The 18,158-nt window shown below is 46.1% G+C and overlaps 1 protein-coding gene across 1 annotated transcript in view; it reads right to left on the bottom strand.

Annotated features, from left to right (window-relative positions):
• PRKCH (protein kinase C eta) overlaps positions 1 to 18,158 on the bottom strand; it is a 118,392-nt gene that overhangs the window by 88,727 nt on the left and 11,507 nt on the right. Inside the window, exon 2 of the mRNA XM_075150875.1 lies at positions 1,941 to 2,004. Coding sequence (XP_075006976.1) covers positions 1,941 to 2,004 — 64 coding nt within the window. The remainder of the gene's footprint in view (positions 1 to 1,940; positions 2,005 to 18,158) is intronic.

Here is an 18,158-nt window from a genome sequence, read left to right as displayed (position 1 = left end):
TATTGCTGCCTAAGAGCCATCGCCTTGGACAACCTCCACGTCTCCCTTTGCACTCTCCCTGTTCTCTGGTTACAAATAGAAAGCTTTTCCCAAATTAACTTGAAAACGTAACCTTCATGTCTCCCTGTCAAAGCAGAGTTGTAGGGAGCATCTCCCTAGAGGAGAAAGGGTAAATGATCTGTTAACATTTTAAGCATGGATAAATGTGAAAGCAGTTCCCAGACCCCAGAGTTAACACCTGGGCAGAGTAAAACGTGCATCGCTACTTGACGGATAAAGAACTGAAAGTTGCACTGATGTTATGTGGCCTGACCAGCTTTACATGGAAAGTAAACTTCACTGGAAAAGAGAATTCTGGTCCTCTGCCCTGCTGCAGTGCCAGGGTGTGATACTCCTCGTCTTCTCCATCACTCCAAGACCATACATTTCCTTAGAAGTCAAAGCCAGCCAGGCTTTCTGTTCATGTTTCCCTCCTAACATACCTTCTGCAAGCAGGATTACATCCTGCCCACGGTCCCTAGGAGTAAGAGCAGCCCCAGCTGCACACAGGGAAGGATTTCTGCAAACCCTGCCACCGCTTCCACGCCACGCGGCTGGAGGTGCTGCTGGCAGGAGGACACTGTCTCCCTGCAAGCCCTTGCTGGACCCTCAGATGTGGCTCAGCTGATTACAGACTGGATTCAGCTGAAACGCTTTAAAAGGCCACAGCTATCCTGCCAGGAGCAGAGCGCTCCTGGGGTGTAAACCACCCAAATAAAACCAAAAGCTTCACCAGCTCCTCTGATGCAGCAGGTTCCCATCAAGCAGCTGCCCGGGCCGCAGCACACATCAGGCTGCCAGCTGAGCAAGAGCGAGACAGCTCCCCAAAAGCATCCAAGTAAAGCACAAGCTTGCATTCAAACCTGCATTTGAAAAACAAAGGCAGGGGCATTGACGGGCCTGGGCACCCAGCACAAGTTGTGAGCTAGGGGAACTGCTAGCCAGGAGCGCAGAACTCCCCCATAACCCTTGAAGCAAGCACCCCTCCAGCTCGCACTCTCCTCGCATCCAAGACGGAGTACGGCAGGGTGGGCTGCCCGTGCCGCAGCCCCCGGCACAGCCTTCATGCCGAGCAATCAGTTTCTGGGGCAGAAGAAGAGAAAGCATTAAAAATCCAGCTCTCCCAGGCAGCAGGTAACAGATAGCGGAGCAGATCCTGCCTCAATTCTTGGCTTCTGTACTGAAAACGCCCCCCAACAAATGCAGTTTGAGGCCGCAGCTAAAACAAATAAGAAACACGGTGTAGGTCTGAAGAAAATAACCTTTTTCGGCGCCCCATCCCAGATTTCCTGGGTTCCTCCAGCAGAGCTCACATCCACACTCATAACTGGTATCACAGTAAACAACAGGGAAATTAAAAACATAACACTATAAAAGATAGTTACAGAAAAAAAATCCACCCGGATACTTTTTCAGGGCAGCTGTTGCACTAAAAAACTTCTAAGTTTCCTGTGCAAAGTGAACTCGGGAAACAGAAATGCATGTGAAGTAGATGTGAATCATTATAGAATAAAAATCACCCAGATGTTTTAAACATGTTCTATTTTAAACATGCTCTACATGCTGCTTAGCTTGCCCTTCAAGAGGCACCCAGGTGAAAAGTATGAGTCACAAGAACAATCCGTTTGAAGGACAACTTCAGATAAATAAACCAGATCAAGCACAAATCGGCTCCCTGGGTCCGAGATCAGCCCAGCAGCAGAGCAGAGGGCACACACAGTGAGACCCGTTACGAACAGCCCCTTCCAGATTTCCCCCATCGCTCAAGAAATCTCCAGCGCACAAACAGCACGTGGCCCATGTAAAGAATGCCATCCGCTTATATACTGCTTGGAGCTGATGGCAAGAGTATACACCAGAGTCCAGCTCTTAATGGAAACAAGGCAAAATAATTCCCTTACCTTCCGTGAAGCTGCCTGTAAGGGTTATGACGACAAACACTTTGCCTTCTGGCTCCAAATCCACCTGAAAAAGTAAAGGAAACGTTAGAAGATTGTTCTTCAAGACAAAGACTCTTCTCGGGATTTTCCATGATAAATCTTGCCAACGTTTGATAATATTTGAAGCTCTCTATATATTCTCATGCACACCCTTAATTTTACAAAAAAATCAAGCGTCCATGGCTCAAATTGGTCAACATCCAGGGCTCCATAAAAAATAGTGCTGAACAATTTTTTTCCTAGAAGTGCTGAACAATGAGGAAATAGAGATTAAAGAAAAAAAATGCATGGTTAATAGTGTTCCAATTTGTCAGATAAATGAAGCCCGAGTAACATTAAATACACACAATTCTCTGAAAAGATCCATGCATATTCGTTTGGTGAATTATATGGGTATTTCCTCCCTATCGTATCTTATCCCTATCATTTCAATCTTTCAAAACACCACCAGTGCTGGGGTAAACACTGATTTCTTACATAAATCACCTTTTGGCCTTAAACCATAGAAAATAGGAAACTGTTAGTGCTGTTACCTGAGCACTTGTTGTCGTTTAATCTAAATTACATAGAGATACAGAATATAATTTTAGGGATCAGCGATTCAATCCTGGCGTCGGTCAACCTGTCCTTGAAAGAAGGTATTTGTTTTTTGGTTAGTAGATTTTCCTTTTTTAGTTACAATTTTAATTACGGTCTTGCTTTTGGTTTTTTTTGTTCACCAGCTAGTTTTTAGCAAAAATCACAGCTAAGGATCCCTGAAGTTTGAGTCAGGCTGTCGCACAGAAATTTCACTTTAAAAAACAAAACAAAACAAACCCCACAAGGCACCCCCCAGATACCCCCAAATTGCAAGGTTAAAATTAGCAAAGAGGACCTTCACACCTCATGGGTATCAATAATCTGTGCAGAAGAGAAATTCTGAAAATAGAGCTCTCTGGAGGAGTGACTAAACATGATAGTTCAAACCCTCTCTGCTCTTGTACAGCCACCTTTCCTTGCTCCGGCAGAAATAGAAGCAAGTCTTCTACATCAGCAGCACCGAGTTTCATCACGGAGGTGCCCAGAATTTAACACACCTTGGTGCACACACTGCGGAGTAGAAAAGTATTTCCCGGTCCTGCAAGAAAGGATGATGAGTCCAGGCTCCCTCTTTTTTCTCGGGTAACACACGATGTATCCTGCCAACACTTTGATTCCCCTCCAGCGTTAACACATACCACATCATTCAAATAAACCTCTAACCACAAGCCTAAGCTCCCGGAGCAATGGTGTATGGACCATCACTAATCCAGACAACATTTGCCCATGGTTTACAAAACCCTGCCATGCACCAACCGGTCCTTTTAAGGGAATAACATTAAGATATGGGTAAAAGAGAAAGTTGAACAATATATATCTAAGGGAGGAGCCAAACAGCCATGCTACAAATGGACAGAAAGTATCTGCACGGCTGTAAGTGGGGGAAGAAGGTGCCCAAGCCAGACGGACTCTGCGGTGTTAAGGTATAGCAGCGCTTTCTCCACTCCTAGGGACGCTAACTGCAGCTTCACTAACAGGAGCCGAGAGAAAACAGTCTTCTGGGGTAAGTGCGGGGGAAGCAGAGACAGCGCACACCATCACCGTACGTTTCCCTAGCCTACAATTTGTTATAGAAGTAGAGAAATTGTTTTTTAAACTATTGGGAATTTGTTAGGATGAGCAGAGCAAATATTTTCAGAGAAAGGATGAGAGAACATCCTATTCACAGGACTCCAGCTACAGTCCAGAAGTGACACATCTCGGTCAACGGGGTAGAAAACAGGGAAGCTAGAACTGCTTGGGAAAATCCTATCAAAATGTTGATTTTATGGACACTATATTTTCCACTAAAAAAAAAAAAACAAACCCAAATCAATCTCACAGGGAAAATTTAAATTAAATATTTAGCTTTGACTCAATATTAATTTTTGTGTTTGCTTGGGCTGCTTACTACACTGCTGTTTGAATAGCCCTCTGTCTCCATTAATATGGAAGACATTCCCCAAATAAACTTCAACTCCAGCGATATCATGCATCATTTTTGCCTAAATTTCAGTTCACTGGAGAGATACACAGCTTTGTAAAGAAATGGTTCTTTCAAAAATATATAATATCTATAATACATATACATATATATATATATACACACAGTCACCCAAATTGATTTATGGGATATCAAGAATTCAGATTTTATGGGAAAATCCTTACTTAGGTTTACCAAAATCATTCTTCAGTGCTCATCATTTTTCTGCCAGTCTCCATACGCAGCAATACATTAGCTCCTGCTTTCACATTCACAAAGAGGATCCTTCCTCCCTTCTTCTGCCATACATTGTCTCCAGTGGGATACTGCAAATACCGCACTCCTTGTTTAGTCTTAAAAGCAAAGGCTTGTCAAGACACAAGCAGCTGGGCCGAGACCAGGAGATGCAACAAAAGCATCATCCACCTTCGACACGGGGCACAAACAAAAATTGGTCCAAACCCTGCGACACACCTTGCTCTCCATCACTGCAAATGGGATTCCTCTGCCCAGGGTAGCATAGTCTTACAAAAGAGAAACAAAATAATTCTGAAAGTAACAGCAGGGGATTTATGAGAGTTATAAAACAATCTCTCTCCCCTCCCGACTCCAAGATTAAAGACCAGTCATATCCCCTACACCAGCTAAGCCGCCATGTTCATATTATACCACCGTTCAAGAGCACTCAATAAAGAGGATCTAGTTACACTCAAGATCTTCTCATGGCACATGTTAGCAGGATCTAATGAAAAATTACAGCTGAAAGGCTCCAAAATGAGGACTGAAGCCCCAGCACGTTATGAGCTCCTGAAACTTTGGGACACCGGCACCCCACTGGATGCAGGGCTGATAGTGAAATCTTGTTCCATAGAAGAGGTTAAACCAGATAGTCTTACGAGTTTCTCTGATCTTAAATTGATAGCAATAGCAACAACAAAAGATAAGATACAACGAAATTAAATAATTAATAGACCACTGATAGAAGTTTGGCTCTTGGCCCTGCTGTGATCTCCTTTAAAGATGAAATTTGACCAGCTAAGCAGCAGCCAACGCAATATCTGAGATCAACTCCCAGATACGTGGAACGTGCCTGAAACAGAAAATAATCTCTGACCTAGAAAACCGAAAATAAAATGTCTGACTGCTGACCTGCCTGAGATCAGACGATCAAGCAGCTCCCTGAGAGCAACACCCACCCGACGGGATGTGCTGCTTCTCGCCATCGCACGGACCCCCCAAACCACGGCCACACAACGTGGAGGGGCCTCGTGCTGGCGGCAGTTGACTCCTGTGAGCTCCTCACACTTGCTGGACCACAACGCGCGATGCCCGTGCAGCCAGATGGATGCTCAACGCTGAGCCGGCGAGCACAGCAAGCGGCTTGCTAAGCCCGGGCCCCGGGGCTAACCCCAGCCATCCTTGCAGCACGGTTCCCCACGTTCCTGCCCCTGCTTTTCACCTTCACGACTGCCCTCACGCTTTGCGGTGCAGCTACAGAAACAGCACACGCTTCGGGATAGCTTTACCGACCCAGCAAGCGACTGCAGCCACATTTGGGCATGCAGAAATATGCCCATAACCATCTGAAACCAGATGCCCACAGATGAGGAGTGTGGTACCCTACTTCTTCCCCAAAAGGAGGAACTCCTAATATAAGCCCTCCTTCAATCTCTTTCGTCACTAAAGAACTTCTACCACTAGCACCTACTTTCACAGACTGAGAGAACTTCTCACTATGCTCTGTTATTTCATAAGATTCGAGCACTCCAAAAGGAAGCAGCTGCCAAAGGACTGGCCCTCCAGCCATGGAAGGGATAACCCTACCTGGCGACGGCTGGCTGCCGGCCCAGGCCCTGACTGCGCGCCGGCAAGGCTCCAGCGATGTTGGTACCTCCCAGCATCAGCGAACGCCCTCGGGATCCAGCCTCACACCACCAGTGGGTGTAACACAAGTACCACACACACGCCAAGTTTTGCTTCTCACTTCTTTTCTTTCTTTTCTTCCCAGCATTGACCGTGGCTGCTTAAAGGCAAAAAAACTATGTTTTTATAGAGAAGCAGAGGCCACATAATTGACAGAACTATTAAAGTCCAAAGCAGACCATGCAATCAGTTTGCATCAACAATGCAGCTGATGCTGATCTTCTTTCTCAAAGAAAGCAGGAGAGGCTCAGAGAAGCTCAACAGCCTGAAGGCAGCACAGATGACGCTAAGGGGGAACTTCTGTATCACAATATAGGAGATAAGTGATACAGGAATGTAACCATTTGTATGTATTTGACAACAATATTGAAAGAGTAATAAGTACAGAGAAAATTTTCCTAATGCCAAGATCTATTTGGCACAGGCTAACTTCTTTTAGGGAATCACAGAATTCTGCCTGGAAGGTTTAGTATCAGAGCAGGAGATGCACCGCAGTGGGAAAAGTCCTGTTGTATTGGGAGAAGCAAAGGAGAAGTCTAAAGTTTTATGTATGCATGATACTGCGAACACAATGAGGTACACTGATCTCCGAAGAAATCAAACTAAACTGGTGACGTGCAGCATCGCACCATTGGCACGCACAGCTGTAAACAGTAATCACCCTCCCCTCTCTCCAGCACTTTCATCCTCAGCCTGGTCCCCCAGAGAACAAGTGGGAGGAAAAACATTGACTTTCTGTCTGTTTTAGAGCTAACTTGGCCAAGTTTTAGCTAACCGGGAGAGGAAAGTGTGCTTATCAGTGTAGTAAAGCCTTTAATCGCCACTCTCTTCTAGTTCAAGGAAATGGAAGACAGCACGTTCCTCCGTAGCACAAAGGGTGGACAAGATCAACTGCTGGAGCTCAGGAACCCCCTTTGTATCTGTAACAACAACACAGGATTTTGGCCCAGAGCTAAGCATACGCTTTAACTTCTGTTGAACTTCACAGCCGTACCTAAGAGAAAACAAGTGCTGGAGGATTTTGGCAAGCGAGCTGGAAACGAGCAGGTAAGGACTGATGAGTTCAGCCGCGGTTCCACTACGCTTCCATTGTGAGACGCAAGACTTTGGCAGCGAGGCTGAACACAGGACGGAGGAGGACTTCACTCCTAATTCAAACCACTCACACGGTGCCCCATGCCTGAACTTGCTGAGACGGCGCAGCTCCCGCGTGACTTCAAAGGGAGCTGCAAGGGATCGGTTTCCCACAAGGAGGGGCCCCAGTCAACCATCTCACACACCTTCTACAGAAAAGGACTGTACTAACGTTGTTCCCGACAACTAGGCAGGTGTTATTTACTCCCCTTCTCTGCGTTACAAAAAAAAAGCTAGTTTGGGAGCGAACAGATGCGGGGAGACTGAAACAGGACTCCTTAATCATATGCCTTCACACATATAATAAAAACTGGTCGCGCGTGATTCATCAATGGAAGAGGTTTGGAAAACAAATTCAGAAGGAGGGTAATCTCTCAGGCAACATATCAACACCCAGCTGAAGCATCCACTGAACTCGAAGAGCAGGTATAGTCAGTCGTCTCCGAGAGAGCCTGGCATGCCTCTGTGAAAAACTCACCGCGGATGGGAAGAGGCAGATCCGAAGGGTGGCTGCCCGCCTGCGAGTCGCTCGCTCTCCAAAATGGAGACGAGGTGGACCTCCAGGATGAAGAGACATCTTCAACACCGCATCTGGCATGAACATTAATTCTTGCACAACACAAGAGCAGAATATTTTTTTCCTCCCCTCCCCACAACAGACAGCCCAGTCTGGGAAGACTGATCTGAAGTACACTGACATCAGTGGAATCTTTTTATTGTCTTTGCATCAGACACAAAAGACGACTGCATTTACCCTGGAGCCCAAAACATCCTTTCTCCCATTGCTGCCCCGTCCTTTCTTCCCCACAGGCACCATTAGTAAGCATCCTAGAAGTACAACCTTTTTCTAAGCCATGTCAATGCTGACGTGGCTTCAAAAACAGAACAAGCCAGACACTTCCAGTGAATAAAGCAAATATAAAAGCTACCTGGGGACTTAATTAGCGTAATTAAACAAGTAGCTATATCTTTTGACTTCCTACACAATTTTTAAATTTAATTAACAGAACTGCATATATAATCAGTCATTTGTAGAGGCAATTCCCAAGGCTCTGTTCAGCCGAAAGAGCTGCAAGTCTGGGTTAGGCTGAAGCTAGTTTTTCACATGCCTCTAGTTATTTCTTTTAATTTTTCTTGTTTAAGCTCCTAACAGATCATGCTTATGGAATGTCAGATCTTTCTGTATTTTAATAAGGTAGCACCTCCACCTGAGCATGCCTTTGTTGGACAGGTCAAGTAGCAACTTTCTCAGCCAAATACAGAGTGTCTGGATTAATCAGTCCTTCCTGTACATTTCAAGGCTGACAGACACCTGTCTATCAAGTCAAGCACCTCTAAAAAATCCTTAGGGCTTTCTAGTACAAAGGCGATTTTGCAATTCCAGACCAACAGATTAAAGTATTTTTCCTACAAATGCAGAGCATGCAATTTTTAAGATTCAAATCAGTGTGCCTAAAAAAAAAAAAAAAAAATGGGGTGCCAAGTATCTTCTCATTCCTGCAAAGGCTGGAAAGTGCTTAGGGCAGTAGTTTCCACCGCAGGTGCCAAGAGCGGACGTGGACAGTTTCTCGATGACCCATGGCAAGCTCCACGCAGGGGAGGCCCTAGGAGATGCCATTTGGTGATTGGCAGCAACCCCAGCTCTTCTTCCACCCGAGCTTTGAATCTGGTGCTGCCAAACCGCAGCATCTCCCTGCTCCCACCAAGATTTACTTTTGATGCCAGGTCTCAAAACAAAGAGCGAGGACAGGGTGACACAGCGCTGCGGAAAGGCTGCCAAGCCCACCTCTAACTGGTAGGTCCACACACCACGCTGAATTCACAGAGCATCGAAGCCCTCGCAGCTCACCGATTCCAGCTGCAGCAGATGCACGATTAGACACAGAGACGATACCGGGTCCCTTGGGGGACAGCCTGGCCATCCCCTGGTAGGGGACGAAGGCTCAAAACTTCTGCCTCCTGCAAGTGACGGTAACTGTCAAAGTTTCAGGGGGAAAAAGAAACCTTTCCAACAACTATTACTGCTGTATGTTTAACACTCTGGAGGTAAACCCACAAATGGGTGGAAAGTTAGTCTCTCTCGTAACTCCTATAACCAGTTATTCCAGCTATTACTGTAATATTGTCATTCTAATTTTTTGTTCCAGGACAGCTGTTTAAAATATTACTTTTGTTTTCAGTCAAGCTGCATAATTATAAGCTGTGCGCCAGCTACGAACAATCACGCATAACTAATGACTCTTAGCCAATCCTGGACTCTTTAATCAATTTTAGTCTGGTTTCATCCAAGAGATTACCCACCTCAACAGGAGATTTGCTCAGGTAGGAAGAGCAAGGGCTGCAAGAAGATTTATCTATCCCGTGAAAATTCCTGCCAAGAAAACCTGCTTGAAGGGCTACAAATAAAATATAGATTTAAAAGGAGGTTTCAAATATTAAAAAAAATAAAATTTTCAAAAGCATGAGCCAAAGCCTGCTCCTGCTGGAGTTACACCAACTTACATTGTTTTTGAGAAATCCCACCTCCAAAACAATGAAGGATTTATGAGTAATAGTTGCAGGTGGCTGCTCTTTAGTATATTTGGAAAAAAAAAAAATTGTAAGATTACAAAGTTAGAAAGACAGAGAGAGACACACAATTGGTTCAGGGACTATTATATTTTTGTTCTCCATATATTTTTAAAGAAAAACAACAACTGCTCTCTGGAAGGATTTTTGGTCTCTTTTCCCTGAGTTATGAGGCAGGGGGAGGGAATCCAATTGCCTGTTTATCAGTCCCACGGTACTGAAGTTTCTCGAAGGCTGGGCATTGACCCCAGCGGCACCACCGCTGAGCAAGAACCCATTCCTTCAGAAATTTAAGTGAAGCTCAACATGAAATGGGGGACGGGGGAGAGTCTAAGAGTCCCATGCACACGCTGGAGTCTGCAACAGAGGAGGGCTCTCATCCACAACCCCAAGACAAACGTGGAGCTAGAAACGACTAGGGTGGTAAACGGGCCGAGAAGAAAACATGAAAGATGACCAGACCCTACCAGAAGGGTCCAATTTCTGAGGGCGCAGAACATGCCAAGCGCGGGACGCCTCTGCAAGCTGCCCGCAAACAGCAAAGCGGGCACCGAAACTCCCTCCTCAGAGCCTTCCCCTCTCGATTCAACAGGGCGGTTTGTGGTCAGCCCTCCCCAGCCGGGCCCGAGGGTCAGGGGAGGAAGGTGGTCTCGCAGGCCAGCTCGCTGGCAGCAGCTCTGGAGGCGGCGCGCGCAGCCCGAGCTCACCGCAGGCGGCTCTGCGATGGCCGGGGCGCAGCCAGGCTGCGGCGCATGGCTTCCTGTCCCGCACGGCTCCGGCAGCCGGCCGCCGCTGCCAGAGAGCTCCCGTACGGCCCCGTGGGGCAAGCTGGTGGAGCAGCGCTATGGGATACAGAGCCCTGGAAGGCCACGGTCTCCCCTTTTGGGCGAAGCCTTGGGGAACGGATAGGAGCAAGGCGGCAAAAAGCCCGCTCTGAACCAAGCTCGCCCTCGGCAGACATCAAGTCGTGGGCGACTCTGCTCCGCTTTCCCACCTGGCCGACAGACAGCGTCTCCTTTGCTCTAGTGACGGTACGTGGCGGCCAGGGGAGATGTCAGGCAGAAAGCAAAGGCTGCTCTGAGCCTCCCTGAACAGCCCCTCAACCCAGCGGACCGCAGAGAGCAGGGGCAGGACACCACTTCCCGGGGGCCTCTCAACACCTTCGTGCCGCTCCGCCGGCTCCCTCCCACAGCCCGTACAACCATAGCCCACGTGAAACCAAAATCGCGTGGGCAGGACGCGTTCTGCCTTTCCCTACCACATGCACATAAAAGCAGAGCTTTAGCTCCGCTGCGCACAATTTATTAAACATACGTCTTGCTTTGTAACACCATGCCGAATACCACCATGTCCAATCCATCACTGGATTTTCCTCCCAACTCCTCTTGCCTTCCTCCTACAGCTATTTTTATTTTATTTTTTAAGGGATGGGGGGAAAATCACAGATTACTTTCATTTCCTAACAGGCCAATACTGACATCAATGCAGGACCACGAAATTAAAGGATGGCAAATGCAGGGTTTCATTTTCAGCTGTTTGAACACTTGATTACAGCAAATACACCCGTGCGCACTTTCGGTATCAGGCTATCGGCTTTGCATATGCAATGTATGGAAATCTGCCTGCAAACACCTACATATGCAATTGCAGGTAAAAGAGGCTGAAAGTGGGACAGGGTCTCTGCTCTTGAGAAGACTGAGCAGCTTTGACAAACAAACAAACAGACGACTTCTATTTCCATTCAATGAACAGCAACAACAGGTCAATAAACCTCAACAACCAGTTATTACCAACAAAACAAAAATCTTTCGACAGCTATAGAGCCCTGGGACACCACTTTAGCTATTACACCCTGGACACATGAGTTGTGAGGGGACGATGCTCACGACAGCTCACGTTTTAGGTCTCTCACTGAGTACACAATGCAGGAAACGCCATTTTCTATTTCCAAGTTCTGGAGATGATCAACAAACGTATTTTCTGTCACATATATTAGATCAATATAACTTGGCAGAAAAACCAGGAAGTTGTGCCAGTTTTGCTGTTTACAGGAATAAAGAAATAAATCACTGACGGGTGCCAAGCAGGCAAGTTGGTGGCACTTCCCGTTTGGAAACGCTCCAGGGGCCGCAGCAGTGAGTTGGTGGCGGAGTTTCCTCAACGTAAAACACTGACATAGCTGAGCTTAGCACTGATGCAGCGTCCCCCAACAAGGAAAGGGCAGGTGAGTGCTAGCGAGGAGCGAGCCCAGGTAGCCCATGCACCAGCCAGTGTGCACCAGAGACCTGGGTTTTGCCCGGAGAGGAACAGAACAGGCGCCAGGCAGAAATACAGAAGGAGAAACAAAAAGATTGTGCAGAGAAGCAATAACGATGCTCTCGGTCTTGAGGAGAAGTCTTCCAAGGCACGGCATTCACCTGCAGTTTTAATTAACCTTATTAAGAAATCCAGGCAGGCTTATGAATCATTCACGACTTTACATTCAGCAGCAAAGCCTGCATCATGGTCTGAGGTTCTGTGTTCAAGGCACCCTTGTTGGTCGCCCAAGGATCGTCACCGCACAGCTACAGCAGGAGAGCGCTGTGTAACTTAGGGGAAATCCACTGGGTTGTACCATGTCAGACAGGGCCCTCCATGTCCTGTTCACGGATCCAGCCCAAGGAATTGTGGACCCCTAAACCAGCTGCAATACTCTGCAAAGAGCCCCTCTGCAGTTGTCTCTCCCCAGCACCTCGCTCATTTACATACTTGCGCTGTTCTCCAGTATTCAGTTCTGGAAAATATTTTCTTGTTATTTATAGGTTTTATTGCATAATTTTAAACTTCTGTGAAATTAGAGTCTCCATTAGGTGTGTCACTATTTCTAAAATATCTTCCTACTACATATAATTCATTTGGTGTACTGCTGCTTTTCCATTTTTGTCCAATAGCTCTTTCTTCTTTCTAAAACCAGCTGATGAGATCATGAACCATTAAAATCCATTAGTCCTCCAGATATAATCCATCAAATCTCTCAACACCCCAGGTAGAAAGGAGAAAGGTCACAACTTGCTGCTACTCCAACCATTTCTGTCAGAAACTCACTTTTGAAGACCCAAATCCCATCTTTTTAATAACAATTAAAAAGTTAAATCCTGGTGGTATAGCAAAAGGTCACCTGCTGGAAAAGTCCAGCTATTTATGGTGCTTAATCACTACTAACAGGTACTGTAAAACAAAAAAAAGGATCCTGGCGTCAGCTGCGATAAGCATCTCGATGCCTGTAGCTTGAGGGCAGGAAGCTGGGGTTCCATGATACAGAGATTCAAATGCAACCCAAAAACTCTGCAGAGGGCTTGATTTGCAGGCACCTACCTTCTTCTTCCCTTCGACACCAAGCGTCGAAAAGATCTGTACTTAGTAGAGGGCCTTGCAATACCCAACGCTACGCTGTTCGGTTGGCAAATGTTTTGTTTGCTGCATGAGGGGCCAGCAGTTATCTGTCCTGACCATCGCTCACCTATCTCAGCCTGTAGCACTACGCTGGGGATAGCTGGAACCCCAACATGTGGATGGTAGGGCTAAGGGAACCTCCATGCCAAGTAGGCCCACAGTGCTTGCTTTCACCCAGGGAAAGGGTGCCATCCCCTTGTTGCAACCCTGGTATCGCATTCCTACAGCGGTGTTGTGCCCCTCTCCTAAAGGCAACGTGACGTATGAAAGGAGCTGCGCATATGGGATCGCACACATCTCCACCTTTTCAACCAAAGGCCGCAAAGCCCCTTGGGGTGCTGAGGAAACTTTACACCATCAATTTTACAGAGAAGGAAAGCAATGTATGGGGATGGCAGGAGCAGAGCTAGAAACAGTGCTTGTGGTCTTCAAAAGCCCGACCTAGCACACTGCACGGGAGGCACACCGCCTTGAAAAAGTACAAGGAAGACTCTACAGTACCCATGAAAGCAACGTGTGGCTGGACTGCACAGCGGTCCAGACGTCAGGAAGAGTCAATTGCTGCACAGCACCAGAACCCGTCATTCTTTTCAGTGACTACAAAGCCTTACACTAAGTGCATGGGGTGGGATGGGGGTGGGCACACAACACCACCACCCCATCACAATGAATTAATTTATGTGCAAAATCAAGTTATCAGCAATATTTCTGGTAAAACATAAGATTTCAAATGACGTGTCTCAGTGGCATGCCAGTCAGGAGAGAATCTGCTTGGGACACAGGGAAAGATGGAGAGGAAGGTTAGAAGTACGTTAGCCCACACACTAACCCCTCTCCCATTCCCTGCCATCAGCTTATGGGATTGTTTAACATCCCTGGTACACACATCCCAGAACATCATGTAAAAGCAGTAGCGTAGCCAATTAGATGTTTCTAAAGGTACGAAAAAAGGAGTGCCAAGGCATGCACTCCCCCGGCATTCCTGAAGGTATGATGCTTGCTCCTGGTGTCCAGATGTTACTGCTCATGTCTCTGCTCTAATCCCACGAGGTCCAGCACTGGGAGTCACAGTCAAGTCTTCATGCAGCAAAAAGAATGTAGGTTGGGATCCAGTACGCAGCTGACAACACCCAGAAAGGACATGCCATTGCCAACGTCTGCTTTGCCAAGTTAGATCATATCCTATTTGTATAGTGGTTTTTGTTTGTGTGTTTGTTTTTCTGTTTGGGGTTTGGGTTTTTTTGTTGGTTTTTTTTTTTTTTGGGGGGGGGGGGAAGGGGGAAGAATACAATAAAAATATTACTGTAAAACAGCAGTTAAAAAAAGGGTGCATAGATGAGGTTCTTCATAGTGAAGGACCCTGGGTTGTATATTTGTACAAAAAAGGATTAAGGGGGGGGAAAAAAAAAGTCCTGAAATCCTGAAGCCAAGCACTGCAATAAGAGACAGACTGTCCAAGACCAAGCAATTTTTAGTCCCATCAGGTCTGTGATTACAGTTTTCCTCATCTACCTCATGAGAGAGATGATCTCACTACCCACTTGTGACCATAAAGTCATAGCTGTGACTCCAGCAGTTGAGTTGAGACGGGGAGGAGCTGAAAAGCGTTGGCCTCCAGGCTTCTCCAGGCCCCCGGATGGGTGACGAGGTGCCGTGTCACTGGGATATGAGTTTCAGCTGACCCAGCCATCTGCCTCCCTCTGAAGGAGGAGGCACTTCTGGGGTTTGCGTGCAACTGCAAGCTGACAGGCAGCTTGCTGGCATCTACCAACAGCATGTTGTCACGTATTTCCCCTTTTTAATATTTCTTTTTCCCTTTCCAAAGCATGGTTTCAAGATGAGGAAGCACTTCTCAACCAATGTGACCAAGATGTACCTTGGATTAAAAAAAGGAGCCGGGGGGGAAACCCAGAAAAGGTCTGTAGAGGAAAAGGCCAGAACACGGTTGGAGTGGTTTTGCTCACATGTCAATCAAGAATGTAACCTGATGCTGACCACATTTCCCATCCGAAGCTCAACATCACCTGCAAAGCCGCAGGTAAATGTTCTTCTCTTCAAACAGAGCTTTTACTGGGAATCACTGCAAGTCCAAGCACAGGCAATCCTAGGTAAGCCAAGAGCAGGACAGGCTCCGTTACAAGGCCATCATAAGTAGGACCACTGCTGTCATGTTCCCCCTTTGATAAATATTTAGTTTCTTTGTGAATGGAAGGCCTGGCATTTTATCTGTGCCACAGCCAGTGTTGCGTGTGCTTTATATTACAAACATACATTATTTTAGCTCCGGGCCACTAGCTAATACGTTTAAAAGTATAAATTCCCTTCTGGAGAAAAGTACTTCCCTACCTGGGTGGCACTGCTAATGTGGACCTCATGCTCCTCTTCCCATTGACAAACAGCCCTTGCTGAGGGGGGGGGGGGGAACGCTACCTTAATTCCCAAAGCAAAATTTTGTCCAATCCAGGAAAAGTTACATCAATTTTAGTCTTATAACTTTAACCAAAGAGCTTTCACCAGCTGAGGATAGAAATCCCTTGGACAGCATTTATCTTCTTTCAAAATAAAATCAAGTAAGTTCCCTTCTTTAAGGTTTACCGAGCCCTGTAACATAAAGCCGAGAAGCCAGTCCAACAGCCCCTCTCCTCTGTACCAGCAGACGCTCAGTAACGACCTTCGGGGGAAGAAAACGAAAGAGATACAGTCCCTCTAATAACTGCCATACATCCAATGAAGTGAACCCTTACAAACGCAGTCCCCTAAGAAAGATAACAAAACACCTAACGCTGTTCAACTCCTAATATGCATGATATCGAAAGAGCCCTAGATAAGATTACAGAAGCGAAGAGTTCGATCCTACACTAGCTGCATTGGAGCTGCTGACTAGATCCTTACCACCGCTGCACCATGCGTTTCAGCTTTTTATGAATCTAAAAGATTCCTCTAGCAGCCCAGCAGCACTTGAAAGGCTTCTGGGACATTACCACACAGTAATATGAAGCACTGGGGTGGTTTCGGATACTGAGATAGAAAGTCTGAACAAGTAATGACCCACTGGAAAATTCATAGCGAGAGATGGAAAGATCTGGTACTCTTCAAACACCTACATGTTCTGACTGTGGCTTTGAAGCAAGCCACAACACTGTCTATTGTAAAGAGCTCTGTTCCTGTGGAAACAGTTGCTTAATATTGTTAGAGATTGAGTAAGAATAAATCCTATAGGTGTACAGAACTTTGCAACTACCCATTTACAGGCTAAAAAAAAAAAAATATATATATCTCTCTCTATATATATATCTCTTTATATCACACATACATATATATAAAAAAAAAGGAAAAAAAAAGGTCCTGTTCTTATCATTGACAGTGAAAAAAATTATCAGGCACAGATAAAGAGTATTTTTGTGCAGCTGAAGTAATTAAAAAAAACAAACCCATATTTCTCTGCAAATAAAATTTCATACACCCAGGACTATTAACATAAGGAGACTGTTTAGTCGACCTAGAAACGAACCACAAAACTTATACTGAGAAAATGTTGATGAGCTTTTTTGAGGTCAGGAAGATTCTTTCAGAACAATCTTCCAGGAGCCAAGCACAGGGGCACCGAAGCTTGTTTAAAACCAGCAAGCCTCCGTTACTCTCTTCTCACCTAATGTTAATGTTCAAAACAGGAACAGACACTTCCAAAATGTTACTAAAATAAGAAGTGGCATTGCTTAAAAACAATGAGCACTACATATCCATTGCTGAGGCAAGTCTCTTTGCAGTAAGCTTATTTATATATAGAAATAAATCCACTGACCTCGTATTAATCACAAACGCTCCTTTCTCTATGACAAAGGGAAATGACAAACTTGCAAGGACACATCAGAAACCTTCTGAGATTGCATCCACATAAGCCAAAACATGTGATGACTTGAATGATCATTGCTTCTCTTTGAAGAAATCCACCCAGACCCTACAATTTTATTCTTGACAAAATCAGAAAAGTGCAATTCTAAAATGAACCACCCAATGATTTTGGATATAGCTTCAATTCTCCATTCTAAGGTTCTTCTAAAATTCTGGAGTTCTAAAGCTCTTAATACTAAGAGTTTTACCCAACAAAGCTGTCACCAGAGGGAACACAACCAGTCAAAGGGATTTCTCCTCGTTACACGCAGCACTAAGCGAGAACTGAAATGCGTGTGCGTGGTGTCCTGTCTGCCCCACAGCACGCGCGCGTTCACGGGCGTTTCTACACCCCGAGCATCAACATCCTGCGCTCCTGCAGAGGTGCAGCCACACGCAGCAACTGCTCACCCAAGACAAGCTAGAAGACACGGCTTCAACACCCCTTTGGGGGAGCTTAGGTAACATCGGAGCGGGGTTTTGTACATGTCCAACAGGTTGTAGTTGACTGCTGGGAAGAGCATAGGGTTGATTATGAACTGATACATCATTAACCACGTTCTTCAGTAGAAACAAAATAAAGGGAAAAGCCGTCTTGGTATCAAGCTTTGATCAAATTGAGATTACTGTCCCCAGCCCCCCCCAAAGTTTCCCCCCCGTTTCTTCCGGCCGTCACCGCTCCTCTGCAAAGGCAGCGGAATGGACGCTGCTTTCGCACGACTCCAAAACCACAGTTCACAGCCCACCACATTAACTCGTTCGGCCTTTGACTGATGTTTCATTTAGCAAGCTCGGCTGTGAAACGGGGTAGGCGAGAAGCAGAGACACGAGCAGGAAGCGCTCTACCTCTCCTGCTGCACAGCGACTGCCCGTGGGGCAGAGGAAGACAAAAACCTGCTGGGTATCCTCCTAGATACAAGTCACAACCCTGCTGAAAAAGTGCTCCACCACGGTTAAACAAAACCCATTCCTAGCCTGGATGACTTTGTAAGCATTCACCCAAATGAAAAGGGTTTCATCCATACCAGCATATGAACATATTTTGACTCTAAGGGGCTGAAAACCATTCTCTGAGGATCTGCAGCATAGCCTGAATTTTTGATGCTTTATTTCTGAGCCTGCCAGGCACTCTAGAATTCAAGAGTTTACTCTCCGTTCCAACACTGTCACTCCAAGACAACGACAAGCCC

This window comes from Calonectris borealis, chromosome 5, assembly GCF_964195595.1.
Source record: "Calonectris borealis chromosome 5, bCalBor7.hap1.2, whole genome shotgun sequence".
Classification (NCBI taxonomy): Eukaryota; Metazoa; Chordata; class Aves; order Procellariiformes; family Procellariidae; genus Calonectris; species Calonectris borealis.
Note: the sequence above shows the minus strand (reverse complement) of the source record. Positions and strands in the feature narration are given on the sequence as shown.